This window comes from Lissotriton helveticus, chromosome 7, assembly GCF_964261635.1.
Source record: "Lissotriton helveticus chromosome 7, aLisHel1.1, whole genome shotgun sequence".
NCBI lineage: Eukaryota > Metazoa > Chordata > Amphibia > Caudata > Salamandridae > Lissotriton > Lissotriton helveticus.
Window position 1 is genome coordinate 585,053,882 of NC_136068.1, and position 19,528 is coordinate 585,073,409.

Consider the following 19,528-nt stretch of genomic DNA (forward strand, 5'->3'; position numbering starts at 1 on the left):
GTGAGAAGCAAGAGGAGCTAAGTTGTTTGTTACAATTTCATCCAAAGTAGATAAAATGGAGACCCCCAGGTATTTCGCCTTGGGAACCACCCTGTCATCAGTCCAGGCAATTTGACTGTTTATTATTGGAGTTTTATTGTTATTCAGGGCGTAGCCTGATAATTTCCCAAATTTTAGAGCCTCAGATTCTAAAGCCAGTATGGTGTTTAGGGGATCAGGCAAGGTGATAGCCAGATCGTCAGCATAGGCCACAATTTTGGTATTAATTCCCTGAAAACTGACTGCTGGAATGCCGTGTTTTTTTTCAATTTGTTTGATTAAACAGGTCTAAATAAAGGGCAAACAGGGGGGAACAAGAACAGCCCTGCCTGGTACCCCGGGAGATGTTAAATTGACCAGTGGGTTGCCCATTAATGGATACACACGCCATAGGCTTGAGGTAAAGGGATTGCACCGCCGGTATAAGTTTTGGCCCAAAGCCCATCCTGCTCAGATCGTCGGCATAGGCCATAATTTTGGTATTAATTCCCTGAAAACTGACTGTTGGAATACCGTGGTTTTTTTCAATTTGTTTGATTAAACGGGTCTAAATAAAGGGCAAACAGGGGGGAACAAGAACAGCCCTGCCTGGTACCCCGGGATATGTTAAATTGACCAGTGGGTTGCCCATTAATGGATACACACGCCATAGGCTTGAGGTAAAGGGATTGCACCACCTGTATAAGTTTTGGCCCAAAGCCCATCCTGCTCATGACGACCCACAAGAATCGCCTGGAGCCCCGGTCAAAGGCTTTTTCAGCGTCCAGAAGTATTAATGACATCGGGTCTCCGGCTACTTGTGCGGCATCGAATAGGGTAATAGCCCGCCTGACATGCTCCGTTGTACCTTTTTTGGGGATAAAGCCATGCTGCCATTCTGTGACTAGGTACTCTGCCACATAGGAGATTCTAACTGCTAATATTTTGGAAAACATGTTAGAGTCGCAATTGATAAGTGTATTAGGCCTATAGGAACTCATCTCTAGTGGAGATTTGTCCTTTTGGGGGAAAATAGCTATTCTTGCCTTAGACCAAGAGGCAGGAGGCGCAGCCCCGCTAAAGATAGAGAATACCACCTCGGAAAAGATAGTTTTAATTTGCGGGGCAAAGATCTTTTAAAACTCTACGGGAATGCCATCTAAGCCTGCAGCTTTCCCATCTGGGAGGCTAGATAGGGATTCCAGGATTTCATCCCAGGTTGGGGTCAAATCGAGTAGATTACTGTTGTCAGGGCTAATTCGTCTAAGATCAATCTCGCTGAAATAGTGAGTGATCTCGCTTTTGAGAATATCATTCGCCCAGAGGTTTTCCTCTGTATACAACTTAGTGTAAAATTCCTGGAATCCCTTCCGTATAAGGTTAGAATCACTGATCTCACTTCCCAAGGGGAGTTTTATTGTGTGTATCTCACTGCTGGAGACGTGTTGCCTAGTCCTTATGGCCAAGTGGTGCCCAATATTGTCGCTGCACTCGTCGTTTTTCTCGCGTGAGCTTGCCCATTTGGCTGCGTTTTTTCTGCAAAAACTGCCCCAATCTCAGCCAAAACCACTTCCCTCTGTACATTTTCAATGTCTTGTCCTGTTTGGATAAGTTGGATTAGTTTGGTTTGAGCTATCTTTAGTTTCCCCTGTAGATTACGGATTAGAAGTTTCTCTTTTTTATTTTTACAAACTGAAAACCTAAGGGTCTCCCCCCTCACCCCTGCCTTCAAAGTGTCCCAAACAGTCATTAAGGAGGCAGAACCAATGTTTATTTCTAGAAATTCCTGGATCCATCTTTCCATATGTGTTTGATAGTTAATATCCTGCAGAAGGGCTTTCTCGAAAATTCACATGGGCACCTCCTTCCATTTCCCAAACCCCCGGATGTTAAGAATAAGAGGATTGTGGTCAGACAAAGCGGGGGGCTGTCTCAATGGTACAGTTGTTAACGAGTGCAGATGAAAGAAAGAAGTAGTCTAGTCTAACTAAGGAATGATGCGGGCGGAGAAGAAGGTATAGCCAGGTTGAGCAGAATTTAAACTGGCCCAGGTGTCTCTTAATCCGTGAGTCTGGGCAAGATTGGCTAGTGCCTGAAAAAACTTAGTTTCTGGCCTTTATATATCCAGTTTTTATCATTCTCCCAGTTGCAAGGTAGGTGTATGTTAAGGTCGCCACATAGAATAAATGGGGGTGTGCCAGTGTGCTAGCTCGCCTGAAACCAGGTTGATGACCCCTGGATCGTCAAGTGTTGCTTCCATAGATTGAGCAGAGAGTAAAGGGAGGACAATTAGAGAGATGACACTCAGTTATAAACCCATCTGCCAGTGGGTCGGATTTGACCCCGGGATTGAGGTAATCTTCAGTCTGCCAAAATTCCTACCCCTTTAGTTTTGGCACCCTGTGTAGTAGCCCCTAGGACTTTAAACCCCAAAGTATGCAGTAAGTGCTTCGGAGAGCCTTCTACATGAGTCTCTTGTAGACAATTAATGTCTCCCCCCCCCCCCTTCCAGGACCGTAGCCCTAGGGCCACACTTTGCCTTTTAGAGGCATCATTAAGCCCGCAGATATTAGCAGAGGCATTTCTTAATGGATCTGACTTAGCCATTTATAAGAAAAGAGTAGTCAAGATCCTTTGGTCCTACCCTAAACCATAGTAAGTCGATTTACAGGTGTGTATGTGCCAAAAAAAAAAAAACATTAGAGCTTCTGCGCCAGTTCATTCGGTTAACGTACACCACCCACCCCTTCTTCGAGCAATCAGGTGAGACCTGAGCGATGATAGTCAACATATGCCCTGGCTGCCTGCCACGCCAGAAAAAAAAAAAAGGAACAGAGACAAGTACGGCTAGTAACCCTTTCAGCAGCACTATAAAAGAAGAAAACAAGCATTTGCAATGCAATAGGTCTCGCATTTACGCAAGTTTGACCTATTGGCATGGTAAATGACAATGCCTTTTATTTATGTTTTGGTTTTTAAAACAAATAAAAGACATTGTCATTTACAATGCCAATAGTTTCAACTCGCGTAAATGAGACCTACTGCATTGCAAATGCGGATTTCATCCCAGCTACTTGGCGCTGCCCTGCATGGGAGTTCCTAACTGGAGAATGACAATGCTGTCCAGAACTGTCCATTCCTTCCAAACTTCAGTGACCTTGCATGGCCTCCACCTTTACCCTTACTTTATCAGTACCACAGAACCACTACTTCGAGGTTATTTTTTACACAAATATTCTTCTGGGGGACAGTTCCATGGATTTACAACACAGTCAGTACATCAAGGCCATTACACTATAAGTCTTTGCTCATAGGCAGAACCAATGGAATAACGCAATAGTGTGGCCACCTTGTTCTAGGAGTATTTACATATTTTTCACACCTGTCGCATGATTAAGATCTTCTGTATCAGTTGCAAACATTGCTTCTAGCTCAGATGTATCAAAAGGTTTTAAAAAGCATCAGCTTTGCAAAGATTAACTGTCACCATTTCGTTGCTGACGGCTGAATTCGGGAGTTAGAGTGCTGCTAATGAGGAGAAACGTTTGCCCAGACAGTACTACTGTGTTGTAAAATGACAAAATAGCAAAATATTGCGACAGAATGTGCCATATTACGTTGCAACAGTGCGCCTCTTCTGTGTCTGATTACGTTTGTACCTCTCCAGTCCCTGCAGCACCTGTTCAGACCTGGGCTCTGGCTCTATAACAGCTCTGCTGCCCTGGTTCTCTGGTTCTACAGCAGCTCTACTGACCTGGTTCTCTGGCTCTACGGCAGCTCTGCTGACCTGGTTCTCTGGCTCTACGGCAGCTCTGATAACCTGGTTCTCAGGCACCACAGCAGCTCTGCTGACCTGGTTCTCTGCCTCTACAGGAGCTGTGCTGACCTGGTTCTCTACCTCTACAGCGGCTCTGCTGACCTGGTTCTCTTGCTCCTGAGCGGCTCTGAACTGGTTCTCTGGCTCTAGAGCAGCTCTGGTGACCTGGTTCTCTAGCTCTAGAGCGGCCCTGCGGACATGGTTCTCTGGCTCTACAACAGCTCTACAGACCCGGTTCTCACTCTCTACAGCCGCTCTGCTGACCTTGTACTCTGGCTCTACAGCAGCTCTGCTGACCTGGTTATCTGGCTCGAGAGCAGCTCTGCTGGCGTGGTTCTCTGGCTCTAGAGCAGCTCTGCAGACCTGGTTCTTTGGATCTACAATGGCTCTACAGACCCGGTTGTCTGGCTGTACAACAGCTCTACTGACCCGGTTCTCACTCTCTACAGCCGCTCTGCTGACCTTGTACACTGGCTCTACAGCAGCTCTGCTGACCTGGTTCTCTGGCTCCACAGCCGCTCTGCTGAACTGGTTCTCTGGTTTCACAGCCGCTCTGCTGACCTGGTACTCTGGCTTCACAGCCGCTCTGCTGACCTGGTACTCTGGCTCTAAAGCAGCTCTGCTGACCTGGTTCTCTGGCTCTACAGCAGCTCTGCTGATCTGGTTTTCAGGCCATAGACCAGCTCTGCTCACCTCGTTCTTAGGCTCTACAGCAGCTCTGCTGACCTGGTTCTCTTGCTCTGGTGACCTAGTTCTCCGGCTCTAGAGCAGCTCTGCGGACCTGGGTCTCTGGCTCTACAGCTGCTCAGCGGACCTGGTTCTCTGGCTCTTTAGCAGCTCTGCTGACCTTGTTCTCTGGCTCCACAGCAGTTCTGCTGACCAGGTTCTCTGGCTCTACAGCAGTTCTGCTGACCAGGTTCTCTGGCTCTACAGCAGCTCTGCTGACCAGGTTCTCTGGCTCTACAGCAGCTCTGCTGACCAGGTTCTCTGGCTCTACAGCAGCTCTGCTGACCAGGTTCTCTGGCTCTACAGCAGCTCTGCTGACCTGGTTCTCTGGCTCTACAGCAGCTCTGATAACCTGGTTCTCAGGCACCACAACAGCTCTGCTGACCTGGTTCTCTGGCTCTAGGGCAGTTCTGCTGACCTGGTACTCTGGCTCTAGAGTAACTGCTGACCTGGTTCTCTGGCTCTAGAGCAGCTCTGCTCACCTGGTTCTCTGGCTCTAGAGCAGCTCTGCTCGCCTGGTTCTCTGGCTCTAGAGCAGATCTGCTCGCCTGGTTCTCTGGCTCTACAACGGCTCTACTGACCCGGTTCTCTGGCTCTACAACGGCTCTACTGCCCCGTTCTCTGGTTCTACAGCAGCTCTGCTGAACTGGTTCTCTGCCTCTAGGGCGGCTCGGCTGACCTGGTTCTCTGGCTCTTGAGCGGCTCTGCTGGCCTTGTTCTCTGGCTCTACAACAGCTCTGCTTACCTGGTTCTCAGTCTCTACAGCCGCTCTGCTGACCTGATACTCTGGCCCTACAGCAGCTCTGCTGACCTGGTTCTCAGACTCTAAAGCAGCTCTGCTGACCTGGTTCTCAGGCTCTACAGCAGCTCTGCTGACCTTGTTCTCTGGCTCTACTGATCTGGTTCTCAGGATCTACAGCGTCTCTGCTGACCTGGTTCTCTGGCTCTTGAGCGGCTCTGCTGACCTGGTTCTCCGGCTCTAGGGCAGTTCTGCTGACCTGGTACTCTGGCTCTAGAGTATCTCTGCTGACCTGGTTCTCTGGCTCTAGAGCAGCTCTGCTCACCTGGTTCTCTGGCTCTAGAGCGGCCATGCTGACCTGGTTCTCTGGCTCTACAACAGCTCTACTAACCTGGTTCTCTGGCTCTAGAGCTGCTCTGCTGACCTGGTTCTCAGGCTCCACAGCTGCACGCTAAAACCCTGAATACAAATACCAGACAAGCGGTCACCATTGTGAAAAAAATATAGGGCTTACCGACTAATGAAGGAGACTAACGCCGCAAGTAAAAATCCAGTCCTGATGAGCAGTCACAAAAGGAGACAGGGCGGTAACAAGGCAGGACTAAGAAGCCTCATTATCAATCGGAAGCCAGCATTTACCATGATCCCAGCCAATGAAAAATATGGGCGGAGCTTCCACAGCACTTCCACATCTGTCGCTACTACAGTATGCCTCATAGAGCGAGCATGCATGCGCTGCAACGCTAGGCTCGACCTAAAAAGTTACTAACCTGTATTTCCATATAAACACAGTAACAGCAGTGGACACATACCCTCAAATTACATTGAAACCCTCAAATTACATTGAAACCGCCATAGACTATCTACAGTCTATCAATCTCAAATTTCAAGTTCATTTTTATCTTGCATAGTTACTAAAAACCATTGCAATGTTATAAAACTATCAAGATAAAAGTCATTGTTATTCACCAGTGAGACCAATGGTACACATGATAAAAGTGCAGTGCTTACATAGCTAGAATAAAAATGACTGGTAAAAGCATTCAATATGTACCATTGATCTCTAACAGTAAAATCAAGAGTCCTGAAAACGTACAATACAGTACTACGTCGCTGCAATGAAATTAGTTAATGTAGCCTACAGTGTACACCATTTGTATATGCCAATAGAGCCAGGCTTACAGCTTTCACACTTTTCCAGAATCATGCACAATCGTTGTGGTTTGCATCATGAAGAATCTTTGCCCAGGTTTCATATTCTTGCTCTTTATTAATTTCCCATTTCAGTTTTTTCAATAGGTTCCCTTGGTTTCGCAAGAGTATTCGGTAGCTTAGGTCTAGAGGTCTTATTAGAGAGCTTATGGTGCTATTTATTGATTTCTGGAGCATTTTTAGTTGGTCCCTTTGTGCTTTTGAGATCCTGTTTCTCCGGCAGAGTGCCCGTCCAAAATCGGCTTAAGGTGGTTGTGTGTCCCAGAGGCTTAATAGCTTTGCGGTAAAATATTCCCAGTGTGTTATTCGGTCTGTTGTGCCCATACTTTTGACTGAAAAAGATCAATTGCTATTTTTGACAGATTCCGTAGTTGACGATGCTCATTTGATCATCCTTAAGTTTGAGGTGAAAATAGGCACCAAGCTAATTCTTGATGTATGGATGAGGTTGTAGAGGCTTGCAGTAGAATTTCTTGTAGTCGGTGGGCACTGTCACCCTTGTCCCCCATTCTGAACCCATGTATAAAGGGAAACAGTGAGAGACTAAGCATGATGAAACAGAGGAGTATGAAGGAACGGGGAAAGCCCTGAAATGTAGATGTTCTAGGTCTTCCAAAAGACTGTTTTTCTTGCAGCTCTTGCTTGTGCTTAGCAGAGCACATTGTGGCGGGATGTTGCAGAGTGAAGTGAGAATGCTGGTCTCTTCACACATCCCCCTCCTCCCCCCCAATGTGCCAAAGTAGTGCCGGTTAAGTCTCCGGTCAAGATGAAATACAGGGTTTCCATATCAGTTATGTTAACTTTAGCTATTAACTTTGGTTGCGTACCTGTTTTTTTCACCAGTGTGCCTTGATGCAGATCTTGATTATCATGGTTTAATAACTGCCCTTAGTTCGCAGAAGCCAAAGATTGCAGAATAGCACCTACATCTATATCAGTCCTGCATATTTTTTGCTGGAAATGTAAAATGCACTCTTCATTACCTATCGCTCCATCTGAAGATCAGGCTTAGAAGACCAACTATCATCTTGTCTATATCGCCCACCGGGACTTAAGATTGAATCAAAGATAGGCCATAATACTCTGGCAACCATCCCACCCTGTAGATTGTGTACAGCCTCACATTTTGCATCCAGATCGGTGATGTCTGCTATTGTAGTGTCTGATGGCTTGAGAAACCACTGCTACCAAGTGAATGTCCAGATTGTGAAGACCAACTGTCACTAGTTCACTGGTAAAAACAGTACTGGTTTTAAACACAGTATCCACATCAAAGCTACATTCTCTCTCCTCCTGGGAGGACGTATTGGTTGAGGAGTGCTGGTGTAATGTGAATATGCAAGATCGCTTGTTAATACAAAGGCACATTTAAAGACACTGGACTGTGTATCAGAATAAAAAATGCAGTTTTTGATGGAACAGTCTAAAATGAAAGCCTTTAAGGGTTGCCCGTCAATGAGGCATACTCAATGGAGCTGCATGGAGGCAGATGTCGAATCTTTGGGGCCATCAACAAGCAATGCTACAATTTTTTTGTTCACAGGCATATGTCAACACAGCACTGAATGTCTAAGGAGCAAATCAAGAATCTAAAGGAACAGCCATTAAGGTAAAGCTAACAAGCCTATGAATTTTGGCCTTCTTCAGGGACTTTCCGCTAGAACCATTGAGCAGCTTCTTGGAAGCAGTGAAGAGGTTTTCTTTAATGAACAATTTTATTGCGCATTTTGTAAAAAAAGAAAAATCATGGCAGAGCTAGAGGAGCAAATAATAATACCATGAATGCATCAAGGAGAGGCATCTTTTTGGCATCCAGGGCTTTAATCACAAACTTAACTTTGTCTTCAATTATCAGGGATTCAAGAAGTATTTTCTGGTCTTCCGTGATTCTTATCTAAATAATCATTTTGCAATGATTGGGTAAGCAAGGCAAACTGATATTAGATACAGTAAAAGTAAAGAAAAGACTTTTAATTTGTTTTCTTCCCCAGTACATAGATTTTCTGATGTATTAATAAGTTCCCTGACATAGCTACTCTCCTGTCTGTCTCAGTTGTTTATAAATAACATGAAAGGGAGGTTCCCAATAATCTAAAGGACCAGTAGGTTCCAATATTAACAATTGCCCACAGAACAGCTGGTTGTATTTAAATCATTTTATTTATCATTTATATTTGTAAAAGTTCATTACGTCAGTGAGTAAAGCAGCATATATAATTTATATAGCGTTAGCCCAGAACTACACGAAACAGTAAAAACATTTCTACTAAAACATTCATCCAAGCAATAAATCAAAATCACACTCATAAAGCAAAGCATCCATCTAAATACAAACAACTAAGCAAAAACCACACACTCATCAATCAGACAGAAAGAAGCGCCGACGCACGTTTCGGAAAATGCCACAGTAGGGAATTCCTTCATCAGGGCGCAAGTCAGTTAATTTTATACGGCCATCCAGGTCCTTCAAAATTCCAAGATGAAAAGAATTGTCCCAATTTCAGAACTTTTCTGGGCAAACAGCATCGTAGTACAGCATATCTGTGGGCAAAGGCAGAATAAATCAAAACCACATCTAGTTAAACGATTAAGGAAGGGAAAAAACGGTCTTGGTCAATACATGGAGCAAAACAGGAACTAAGTGCAACCGTACCACATCCAATCGACATACAAACAGAGCAACACAATACATTTTAGAAGGGAGTGATATCTCAGAAGGGAGCGATATCTCTGTGAAGATAACATAAGAACATAGAAAATAACTAGTTACTACTCCTGATTTTGAGAGGATAACAAATCTTCCAGGGCAGGCTCATAAAGCGCTAGAGAGCGCTGATCATGAGAACAAGAAAAAAATCTAGATGTTTTACATACCAAGGAGGAGAGACTCGACAAAGTCTAACCAAATGCAGATAGCAGGCGGCATGCCTCACATGGCATAGTAGAGGAGGTGATTTACAGACAAAAGAAGGTCGGTCTCTAGAAAGATATAACTAAAACAAAGGGTAGAGAGGGAAAAACAAAATACAATGAAAATACTGTAAAGAAAATAAGACATAAACCTAATGTTAGAATGCAGGCAGGTATAGTGTAGGTAAAATGTCAAGGCTAATAATCTAGCTGTGGATATTTATACACACGAGGCCTTAATTCATTTCCATATTTGTTTACAGCCCAATTTCACTATCTGGCAACAAAAAAGGCTCACCTGGATGCACAAACGATCAGCAGATCGGAAAAGCGGGAGAAACCCAACGGTCCCGGTCGCACGAAAACAGAAATAATATGAACGTATTGAAAAACGTCCTTTCAAAATAAAAGAAATAAACAGAGAATCTGAGTTTACTTAAAATTACGGAACAATACAGACATAACTAAATAAGCATACAAAGCATCATAATCTAACAGTAGCCATCAGCTCAAGGAATGACGTGAAGTGAGGCTAGACATTTCAAAATAAATACCGGGATCTAAAACCAATACAGTGAAGCGGATCCAATGACAGCAGCTAGACAGCTAAAAGATCGTAATATAGTTGCCATCGGCTGGAAAGGTATTACAAGATACGGCCAGACAATAACCAATGAGTGCATGAATCCCGACTAGATATCAGGGGACAGATCAGGGTTCGAGAATTCGCACGATCAACATGAATAGTTACCAGTAGCTTCTTAATAGTACAAAAGTATGTGAAGCATGTGGATGGCAGCTTCAATAGATTTATCTTGTACGGCAGCGCGCAAAATTATTTCAAGAACCTTCCTAGGAAGATATAAAACAAACAAACGTCTTAGCCCAGCGACAGGGGAGGAGTTACAACAAACAAAGTCCATACAGCTACACAAAGGCGAACTTACTCAGTATGCAATAACGGGAGTCTCGAAGTATCGGTCACATTCTTCACCGGTGTGGGAAACGGACCCATTGCAAACGCCGATGTATATATACGGTGCTCAAGTGAATAAATGAAGGGCACCTGTGTGCAATGGAGTAAGGCGGGACCAACACTAGACCGGTAACCTCAACCAAAAAAAGCCGGGCATATAGACGGGGCCGCCATTATTGATACTGTTTTGTCGAGGCCTCGGAGAACCTCGTAAAAAGAATACGCAGTAGAAAGAGGACTAAATAGTAAGAACAGTGAAAGACGCAAAGAATAAATATCAATATACAACATGCATAAATAAAAAATTAATTAGTACACCGTAAAAGTGAATAAAAACATAATTGATCGAAAAAATTATAACTAAGGCCACGAGGTGCCATGCAAAATTGCAACAACAAAAAAAACACCACAAAAAAATGCAAGTTTCTCGAACCTCGCCAGAACGACTGGAGAACCCCGGTCTGAATTCGGGTCCTGGAGGGAAGCACTTCCGGGTCGCCGTGGGCAGCGCAGCGGCCCCTTCAGGTCACTGCAGGCGGTGGTCACAATAGGAACAGAAATGATCCATGAGACGAGTAAACACGTTACAAAAGCAGACGTTAAGTTACATTAGGCAAAAGTGACAATTGTGAGCAAACAAAGTACAAGAGGTAGCAAAGGGTACATTACTAGAGAAATAGACTAAGACCTCGGCGAGAGGGAGGGTGTAACGCCCATCACTAGAAAAGGGGCGGGGCTTAAAAAAAGAGACAAATGCCCCCGAATCGCGTTAAGATGGGGCCTGAACTGAGTGACGCCCCTTTCCTCCAATGGCTGGCCAGCATTTACGAGGCCAGCCAATGGAGAAGAGGGGCGTGTTCTAGCCCCATACTAGACAACATAAAATCTCGGACTCCGCCCACTTCGTGGGACGCTAGTCCGAGACCTAAAAAGGGGTGTCTGCCTCTGCCCGGTGCCAGTGGAGAGGTTAATGCTAATTTTTAAGCAGAGAGGCTGTAGGCCAGCCGGGGGGAGAAAAAAAATGTAAAAAAACAACAGATTAGAGTTCAATGCGGTAAAAACAAAGTGTAAGAAAAAAGCTCGCCCAGTGACAGTGAGGTTAATTGCGGGAAAAAAATCCGTGGGAAATAATCTTTTCATCAGTTGTTTTTCTTGGACTTCAGCTATTCCAGATACTCCCCAGATTTTATTTCGGATAGAAAAACCTTGGTGGTCCAGTTTGTGATTACTTTGAGCCTGGCAGGGTTCATTAAGTAAACCTCAGCCTCTTGCTGCTAGAAAGGGGAGATCAGTTGTCTCAGATGCCATCTCCGTTCCACTGTCTGGTGGCAGAAGTCAGGTTTGGCAAAAAATTTTATCCCATTGGCCCCTTCGAGTTAGAGCGAGCCTGGTCGTATATCAGCTGCCTGAGGAGGAAGTTTCCAAAATAGACAAGGAACACCCTTGGCTGCCCTCCAGTCACACTGCCACTGTTGTATTGCCGTTTCGGATTAAAAGGAAAGTGGTGTGCCCTCTGCACTTTGTGATCCCAGTCCCAGCCCAGGTGGTCTGGGAAGGAGTCTTGTAGTAGCTTGACGATGAAGTGTCTAGGGTCCTCCCCCTCTTTCCCCTCCGGGATACCCAGCAGGCGGAGCTTATTCCTGCGCTGGCGATTTTCCTGGTCTTCCATCTTGGACATCAAATCTACCAGGCAGGCGGTGTTGGACTCACCCTGATGTGTAGTGGCCAAGGACTCTGATTCCAGGTGCTCAGTCCGTGCTTCTACCATGGTGATCCGGTCGTTAATGTCGGTGCAAGTTTTGTTCAACCTTCTTAGGCCACCCTGCAGCTTCTTGGCAGCGTTTTTTGCAGCGCGGTTGTCACCCTGAACCTCCTCTTGAAATTCTTTAATGGAGGAAAGTATAGAGGCTAAGGAGGGTTCGGTTAAGTGTGCCTGCAGGCTTTTAGAACTCCCCCACTGTGTTGAATTGGGATCGTCTTCATCCAGGGGGTGTGACATTTGGGAGTCAAAGTAATCCCATTTCAGCTGGCTACGGCGCTTGTTCTTGCTTCTGGGCTTTTTGGGGCGCAAGACTGTGCCTGTGTCCTTGTGGGAGACCTCGCTGTCTCCTTCGCTCACATAGTCAGACCCACCCTCATCCGATGAGGTGGGTGTACTGTCCGAGACGGAGTATAAGTGTTCAAGCCCTGCCTCAGGAGTCCAGGGATTTTGCGAACCGGAGGGAACCACTAGGCATTGGATGACGTCGTTTGTGCCACCAACCTTCGCCTCTGGCGCTGTAGACTGAGTGCCATGGCTGCCAATGCTGGGTCCTATATCCTGAACCTAAGACTGTACAGCGGTAAAAGACTGGGATGGAACCAATAAATGTGCTGTAGTACCGATTGATTGATTGCCTGGGTTCAAGGTGAGCTCGGTTGTTTCAGCAGCAAGTTCATCTATAATTGCGTCAGCATCGGTGGACAGATTTCCACTAGGCCTGTTTTCTTCCATACCACCCTCTTGTTCTAATCCTAACTTAGGGCTACCTGAGGGTGTAGGCATATGGGTCTTAGGGTTAGCATTGGGAGGCGGGTTTTTTGCACCCAATAATATTTTCGCCTGGGGGGGTTGTGCGGTATCAGGGTTCTTCGAGTCTCTAGGCACGCCCCCCGTGTTTTGCCCAACAGTTTTTTTATAGTTACTAACCTCTCGCCTGGGCATGGAGGCATCCTCGGTGGCTGTAAAATCTCCTCTAGGATCCTTAGGTGTTTTTAGCTTGCCCCCTCTCCGCAACCCCGGGGCGCTCATGTCAGGTCTGCTTCTTTGTATGGGGGATATGATCAAAGTACAGCTGCAGGGAAGCCCGTGTGAAGCAGCGGGTGCGTCACGATGTGGAGAAAGAATCACAGCCGCTATTAAATGAGGAATGGCCCGTGCGCGTCCATCCGAGAAAGTAGCGTGTTTATCCCAGAGAGGCAGGAAAGCCTTGTGATTAGCTTCACTGCCGCTTAGTCGCCCACTGTCGTAACTGAGCCGTTCTCGGTTCTCTCGGCAAACCGGCATCACCTCAGGCGGCACAGGGCAGCCATCCGATCGTTACGCTTCCGGCTTGAGCAGCCGAGCAGGCAAGAGCTCACGCTGACTCCATCTTTGCTCCACCAACTAATTTCTTTGTGCCAGGGACAAAGGTCATGCTTGCACTCCAATAGCACTGGACTCTAGCACAATTTGATACCATCTGCCACAAGTCACTATTTCATTACAAAGTGGAAGCCTACTTTCTTGGTTCAGTTCCTTCTTTGAAACTGCACTTTTTAGATCTAATTGTGCTCTTTCTTCTCTGATTCTATAGGACTTGGCACTCCTAAGAACCTTCCCTCTGCCTATTCACGTTCCCTAATCCCATATCCGCGATGGACTTGAATACTATATGTACATGGAGGATTCCCAGATCGATCTCATATTGGTACACTCGGATTCTCAAGTAGCCTGCCACTAGAAGTCAGTCAAGACCTTGATGCAACAACTTTTGCCAAAAACAGGTCAACCCTAGAGGTCCCGTAAAGCCAAATTATATCTAGTTTGCCACAATACTCAATGGGCACCAGGCATACACAGATTACCAAGGTATATAACTTTGATACTTTGTTAGCCAAAGATCTTTCACTCATCAACTGTGTGGCTCTCTAGAATGTACTGAATCACCTACGTTTTATTCAAAGTGATTAGTTTTAGCTTCTACTTTTGTCCCAAACTGTCGACTCGTTTTAACTGGTGACATCCCACTTTTATTCGTATTACAATAACAGACTAAAAATAATTTTCCACCAGAAGTCTCAAAATAAACTACAGAGAGCCCAGAACCAGTGGTTCTAAAGCTTATAAAAGATCAAAGCAGTACAGTATGCCAGTTACATCGAGCCCAATCTGGGGAAATACACTTTTAAAATGACAGGGCAACAAAAACAAAAATTCATACATCAAAGTTTTCATACGGATAAACTTGGTTACTGTTTTTTGCTTTGAATAGGCTTGCTTTTGTGCAGGTTTTACATCTCTGCTACCACCCAATCATATTTTTACCCCAGGTGAGACCTTTTAACAGAAAGAATCTATACAAAGATTTGATTGCCGCAGATTCATTTACTGGTCCGTGCTAGAAAATAAGGTGCCATGATCACAAACCAATTAAGCAGACTAAGTTAAACTAATATGCTGTCTTGGGGGGCTTAAGTAAATTAATACACAGTGGTAACACTTGTTATTTAATCTAAAGTAAATATATAAGCATAAAATGGAGAAGAGTTTGTGTCCGCCCCTTTTAACAGGATGGCTCGGCCTATGATTTTTCCAAACTCATTTTTCTCATGACTTACTTGCATTTGTTCTGCCTCGGACCAATTTCTTCTTAACATTGATAGAATAGCTGGACCTCACAACCCTGCCGACTAAGCTACACCCCCTGCTGGCTAAGGTACTATTTTTTTATTTGCGTTTCAGCACTCCATGGCAGGGCATTACTTTCTTCACTCCTCCCACTGTTATTTTTTTATTTATTTATTTTTGTGAATACCTGATAGCTGCACACTCCAGACAGGGCCTCCCTACTGGTCTTTTGCTCCACACCATTAGTCAACCCCCAACACGCCTTGATTTATTTTTGTTTCATTCAAATTTTTTAAATTATTTTTGCGACTGCCAGTACTAAAGAGAAGCTTGCATCTGTCTGTGTTGGATTCACATACACACCATTTCCTTAATTTACCACGGCCGTCTGCCACTTTTTTGAACACTAAATTATGAATAAATCATACAAAAACATGTTATGATGCTTGCAATAGAAAGGGATACATCGGTGGCCATCCAGAAATAATTTGTTAAATTTTGGGGGGGAATGTTTCATGATGGCTGCTCAAACACGGTGGCAATCTCGGAATTCCATTTTATACTTTGAAAAAAAGCAAAATGTCCATACATTAATCCGCACAAACATACATTTAAAGGCAGCCATCTAGAAAATGTTTTTACCAGGGGATGTGTATAAAAAAAAAACAAGCACTGGCAAGGACAATAGCTCTGCACACGCAACTAAAAGGCAAGAGCAAGTAATTTTAGCTGCTGTGACCCAACAAAGCAAAATGGTCAGTCACAGAGGTAAATGAATTAGTTAAAATATGTTCCAATGCAATTAATTTGAAAGCAATTGTTTAAAAAAAAAAATTCATTGTAGGAACAATGACATTTACTAACAAAACTGATCACAATCGGAGCACAAGTCCGAGACAGAAACGGGATGGCACTCCTGCCACCATTTTTTTTATAAAGTACAGCCGTATACCTAGGCTGATGGAGGCCTCACTATGCTATGCCCTGACCGTTTGCATCTACAAACATTTCCTTGGAATGTGGCTACAGAGTGTTGTAACACACCCCATTTCTCTGTCAGCACCCTCTGTGAGAATGGCTTAACAGAAAGCTGTAACTAAATCGCTTATCTGTGAAGGGGTGAGAAGTACACACCATACCATTAGCCCATCCATCTGGCGGGCATGAAAGTAAGTTTGTGCTTGGAAGCAGTTGAAACCCCAAAATCACATTACTGCAAGAAATTAGCTTTAAATACATGATTACGTATTGGAAAGCGGTTTATAAATGGGTTCAAATGGGCAGCATTTGTTTAAGCTGCCAGTTAGTATAATTTCTAAACCACGTACTCAATTTTGAACCCTACACGTGACATAAGTTTATAAAAAGCCAAAGTATGTTGCCTTTTTTTGGTAAAAGGTCTGATTTTTAAAACGTACAGAAGAGTGTAGAGGCCACACAATAGCAAAAATAAAAGTGCGCACTTTAGTTATACCCAGTGCTTTAAATGGGAAAAAATAAGTGCAGGTACTCATTAAAATGCGCTAGAGGTGTAGTGAGTGGGCGGGGCTAGGGGCGGGGCTAAGGGCAGGACATGATGATACTTAACGACTTCTATAATAGTTGCAGCACACACCAAAACTCATGATAAATGTGGTTATATAAACAAAGCAGGCTAAATCATTACATAAAATGAAAGAGAAATGCAATAATATGTTAACATTTACTTTTTTTGCAATATTTGCACCTTCTTAATGCCATACTGTTAATTGCTGTTTAGCACAATACTATATATTTTTGAGCAAGTGAGTAGGAAGAAACTGAAAATACCCCCACTTCGAACCAAAGCTCTTATGGCACCAAGCAAATCATCATGACCCTCCCCATAAGATATCTCTTGTCTCTTCCATCGATCTATCCATTCATCCTTTCATCCAACCATTTACCTGCTGATGTTCACCATTTACCGTTTACATTCTGTTGTCTATTCAGTTTTTCATCCATCATTCAGTTGATTTTCACCATTCCGTCTGTCCACCCTTCATATCCAAACCTATCCATCCCTCCTTAAACCTATCCATTAATCTTTTCACTCATCCATCTCTTTATACACCTTTTCACTCACCCATCAATCCATTCATCTGCACATCCACCCTTGCTCACTCATTCACCCATCCACTCACTAACCAACCCTCCCTACTACGTTATTTATGAACCTTTGTCGCCGAGCAGACATGTACACACAAAGGGCCACCCATTTTCTTTAAAATACCTCCTGAGAGTGTCTTGATTCTTTCTCTCTCACTTTTTGCTTACAAAAAACAGGCTTACAAATGCAGGCAAACAGACAAACATAAGCAGACACACAAAAGATTTTGGTATGTTAAAAGCCATGTTATACTCTTCAGTATGGCTTTTTTAATTGCCACTGCCAGGGGATTGCCAGGATTCCTCTGTTTACGCAAATGCAGAGGATGGTGTGAATGTGTTGACAGCTCAGGACCAGAATGGACCCCAGTCAGAGCTGCCAAGGTTTCAGATTTCTATGTGTGACATTTTCATATTTTCATTGTAATTATGAGTGACATTTCAACGATGTGAGTGACACTTTCTCACTAGCAAAATGAGGGTATCATATAAATATAAAAAAAATTACACATTTGAGATTGCTTATGTGTGACATTTTCATAGATTCAGTGGATTTACGAGAGTCAGGCAACAACTAGATGTGTAACATTTAGAGTGGCACATTCTTGCGAGCATAACCATGGTATGAAGTCAATGGAAGTAGACAAATACTATTTGCAAGGCCCTATGCCGTGCTGGAGCCCTAATCATTTTTGTAACAAACAGTTTAAATGTCATCAGCAGGAGAATATTAAATGATCTCTTTATTGCTGTACGAACGATCCACAGAGGAGCTGCTGGCTGGCACTGCGGGGATCGCTAGCCTGTCTCTTCTTCAGAGAGTCAGACAGCGAGCTCTGATGCAGTGTCTCTGCTTGTGCCACCTGCTCCCACTATGAGACTCACGATGGCGTGGTGAGTCTGGGGCAGAAGTCGGGCTCTACTGGGCACAGCAATAACAGGAGGAGGTGAGCAGGTGATTGATTCTCAAACACCGGCTTCCTCCTTCTACTCCAGGCAGCAGGGTAATTTCATGGGTGCACTGGGGCCCGGCTGGCAGGCAGGAAATTAAACATCCTGCCACAGCATTGGCATATAAGAATCAGACCGGCCAATGGAGGCCTTTGGAAGGTAAGCGCCTCAATGCAGAAAACGGATTAGCGCTCCAGGGGCCACTTCAATCGCATTGTCTGGGCATTAACACTCACATCAAACCGAAAGGACGTGTGAGATTCCGCCGCCCTGTTGTCTGATAACATTTATGTTCAAAGTGTTACCCTGCACTGACTTACTTTTCACTTATCACTACCTGAAGTGCGGCGCTTTGAAAATCACACGCGCACACTAGCAGGTAAAATGAATCCTGACCCACCTCTTTCAAGCACAGCATGACGGCGAGCACCGGACATTATCCACAAGAGCTGTGCTGAATAGTTCAGCTGGAGCTCTGATGGGTGGGAGGGGGCTGCAGAAGCGGCGCCTCGGCTGCCAGTGACATGTCCCACTCCGGCTCACGAGCACAGCCACGAGTCTACCTTTTTATGAGTACGGTACTCTCCTTTTGAAGAAGAGAAGTGCCGGTACTCAAAGTGATAAATTTAGGAAGTGCCGGTACTCAGTACCAGTGAGTACCGGCCCATTTAAAGCACTGGTTATACCTTCATATACCTACGATAAAAAAATATTGGGGGTAGCAGTAACCGGCACTGATGCACTTCTGTGATGGCGAGGTGGTATTGGAAGGGGGGGCGGCACGTGATGAGGGACGCGTTACACACAAGATAGACCATTACTCGCAAGGCAGGAGTTTCCGTTACATGCTGGTGAATTGTGTATGGAGTGAAAGGGGATGTATGAACGGGACTCCTTAGGCTTAGCAGAGACCGGCGTAGCTCGCTACAGACCCGAAGGGATACGGTCAGCGACGTGAGACACTGTATCGCCCAGGAAACATTAGTTTGTAGCAGGGAGCACTGTCATTCTCCGCTATAATTTGGTAGGAGTGTTTACCTGCAGCCCGGTAACTCCTCCTGCATCCATCCCGCAGCTCCCGGCTCCATAACTCCGTCGGGCTCCGCGAGCACCAGAAAAGAGCCACACCTTCCCCACCTTTATAGCCTTTGATGGGTGGGCGGGGCTACTCATTGCACTAAAAGCCGGCCCGAGGACAAGTTATGTATTGTGGAAGAGGCGTGGCCCTGGATGCTAATAAAACGATAAATGCCTAAAGGCATTTAGACGACTCTGGAGCACGTCTATTGACCGAGGGGGCGGGGGACAAGAAAAACCGGAGCCCCCAGGCTCTTACCTTTACAGATCCGACTGCCTGGGAGACATTGAATTTGAAAAGCATCCACCTGAAGATAGGCAATGGAAACAGTAAAAGGACTTAGCGGCGTACACCCAGAGAAATAAAAGAAGGAAAATAGGGCTCGAGCACCAGTTCTGCTAGAGAGCCGTGGGGTTCTTTAGCTCATTGACTGTTCCAAGTCTGCACAGCGTGCTGACCAACGAAACCGGTTTCAACTAGAGAGAGCACTCTTTATTGTACGGACTGATGAATTTGTGGCCGAAAATAAACACATATTGTCAGTGCTGCCTGCAACCAAAAATAGACCTAGAGGAGTCACTCAAGTTAACAATGCAAGTGTTTTT

The 19,528-nt window shown here is 44.9% G+C and overlaps 1 protein-coding gene and 1 long non-coding RNA gene across 3 annotated transcripts in view; both read right to left on the reverse strand.

Moving 5' to 3' along the window:
- Positions 1 to 19,230, reverse strand: part of LOC144766905 (oocyte-specific histone RNA stem-loop-binding protein 2-like) — a 66,953-nt gene extending 47,723 nt beyond the window's left edge. Inside the window, exon 1 of one of the 2 annotated variants that reach the window (XM_078650609.1) lies at positions 19,182 to 19,230. Coding sequence is in view for 1 of the 2 variants with exons in the window: in XM_078650608.1 (XP_078506734.1) it covers positions 18,884 to 18,933 (50 nt within the window). In the remaining variant the exon portion in view is untranslated. Of the gene's footprint in view, positions 1 to 18,883; positions 19,077 to 19,181 lie in introns of those variants that run through there. The other variant, XM_078650608.1, reaches the window with a different exon arrangement.
- LOC144766904 (uncharacterized) lies at positions 8,904 to 10,245 on the reverse strand. Its single transcript, XR_013597975.1, has 4 exons — positions 10,174 to 10,245; positions 9,721 to 9,818; positions 9,387 to 9,505; positions 8,904 to 9,053 (listed from the first exon to the last, which is right to left on the reverse strand). It is a non-coding gene; the product is annotated as an uncharacterized LOC144766904 (long non-coding RNA).
- Positions 19,231 to 19,528: the final 298 nt, after the last annotated feature.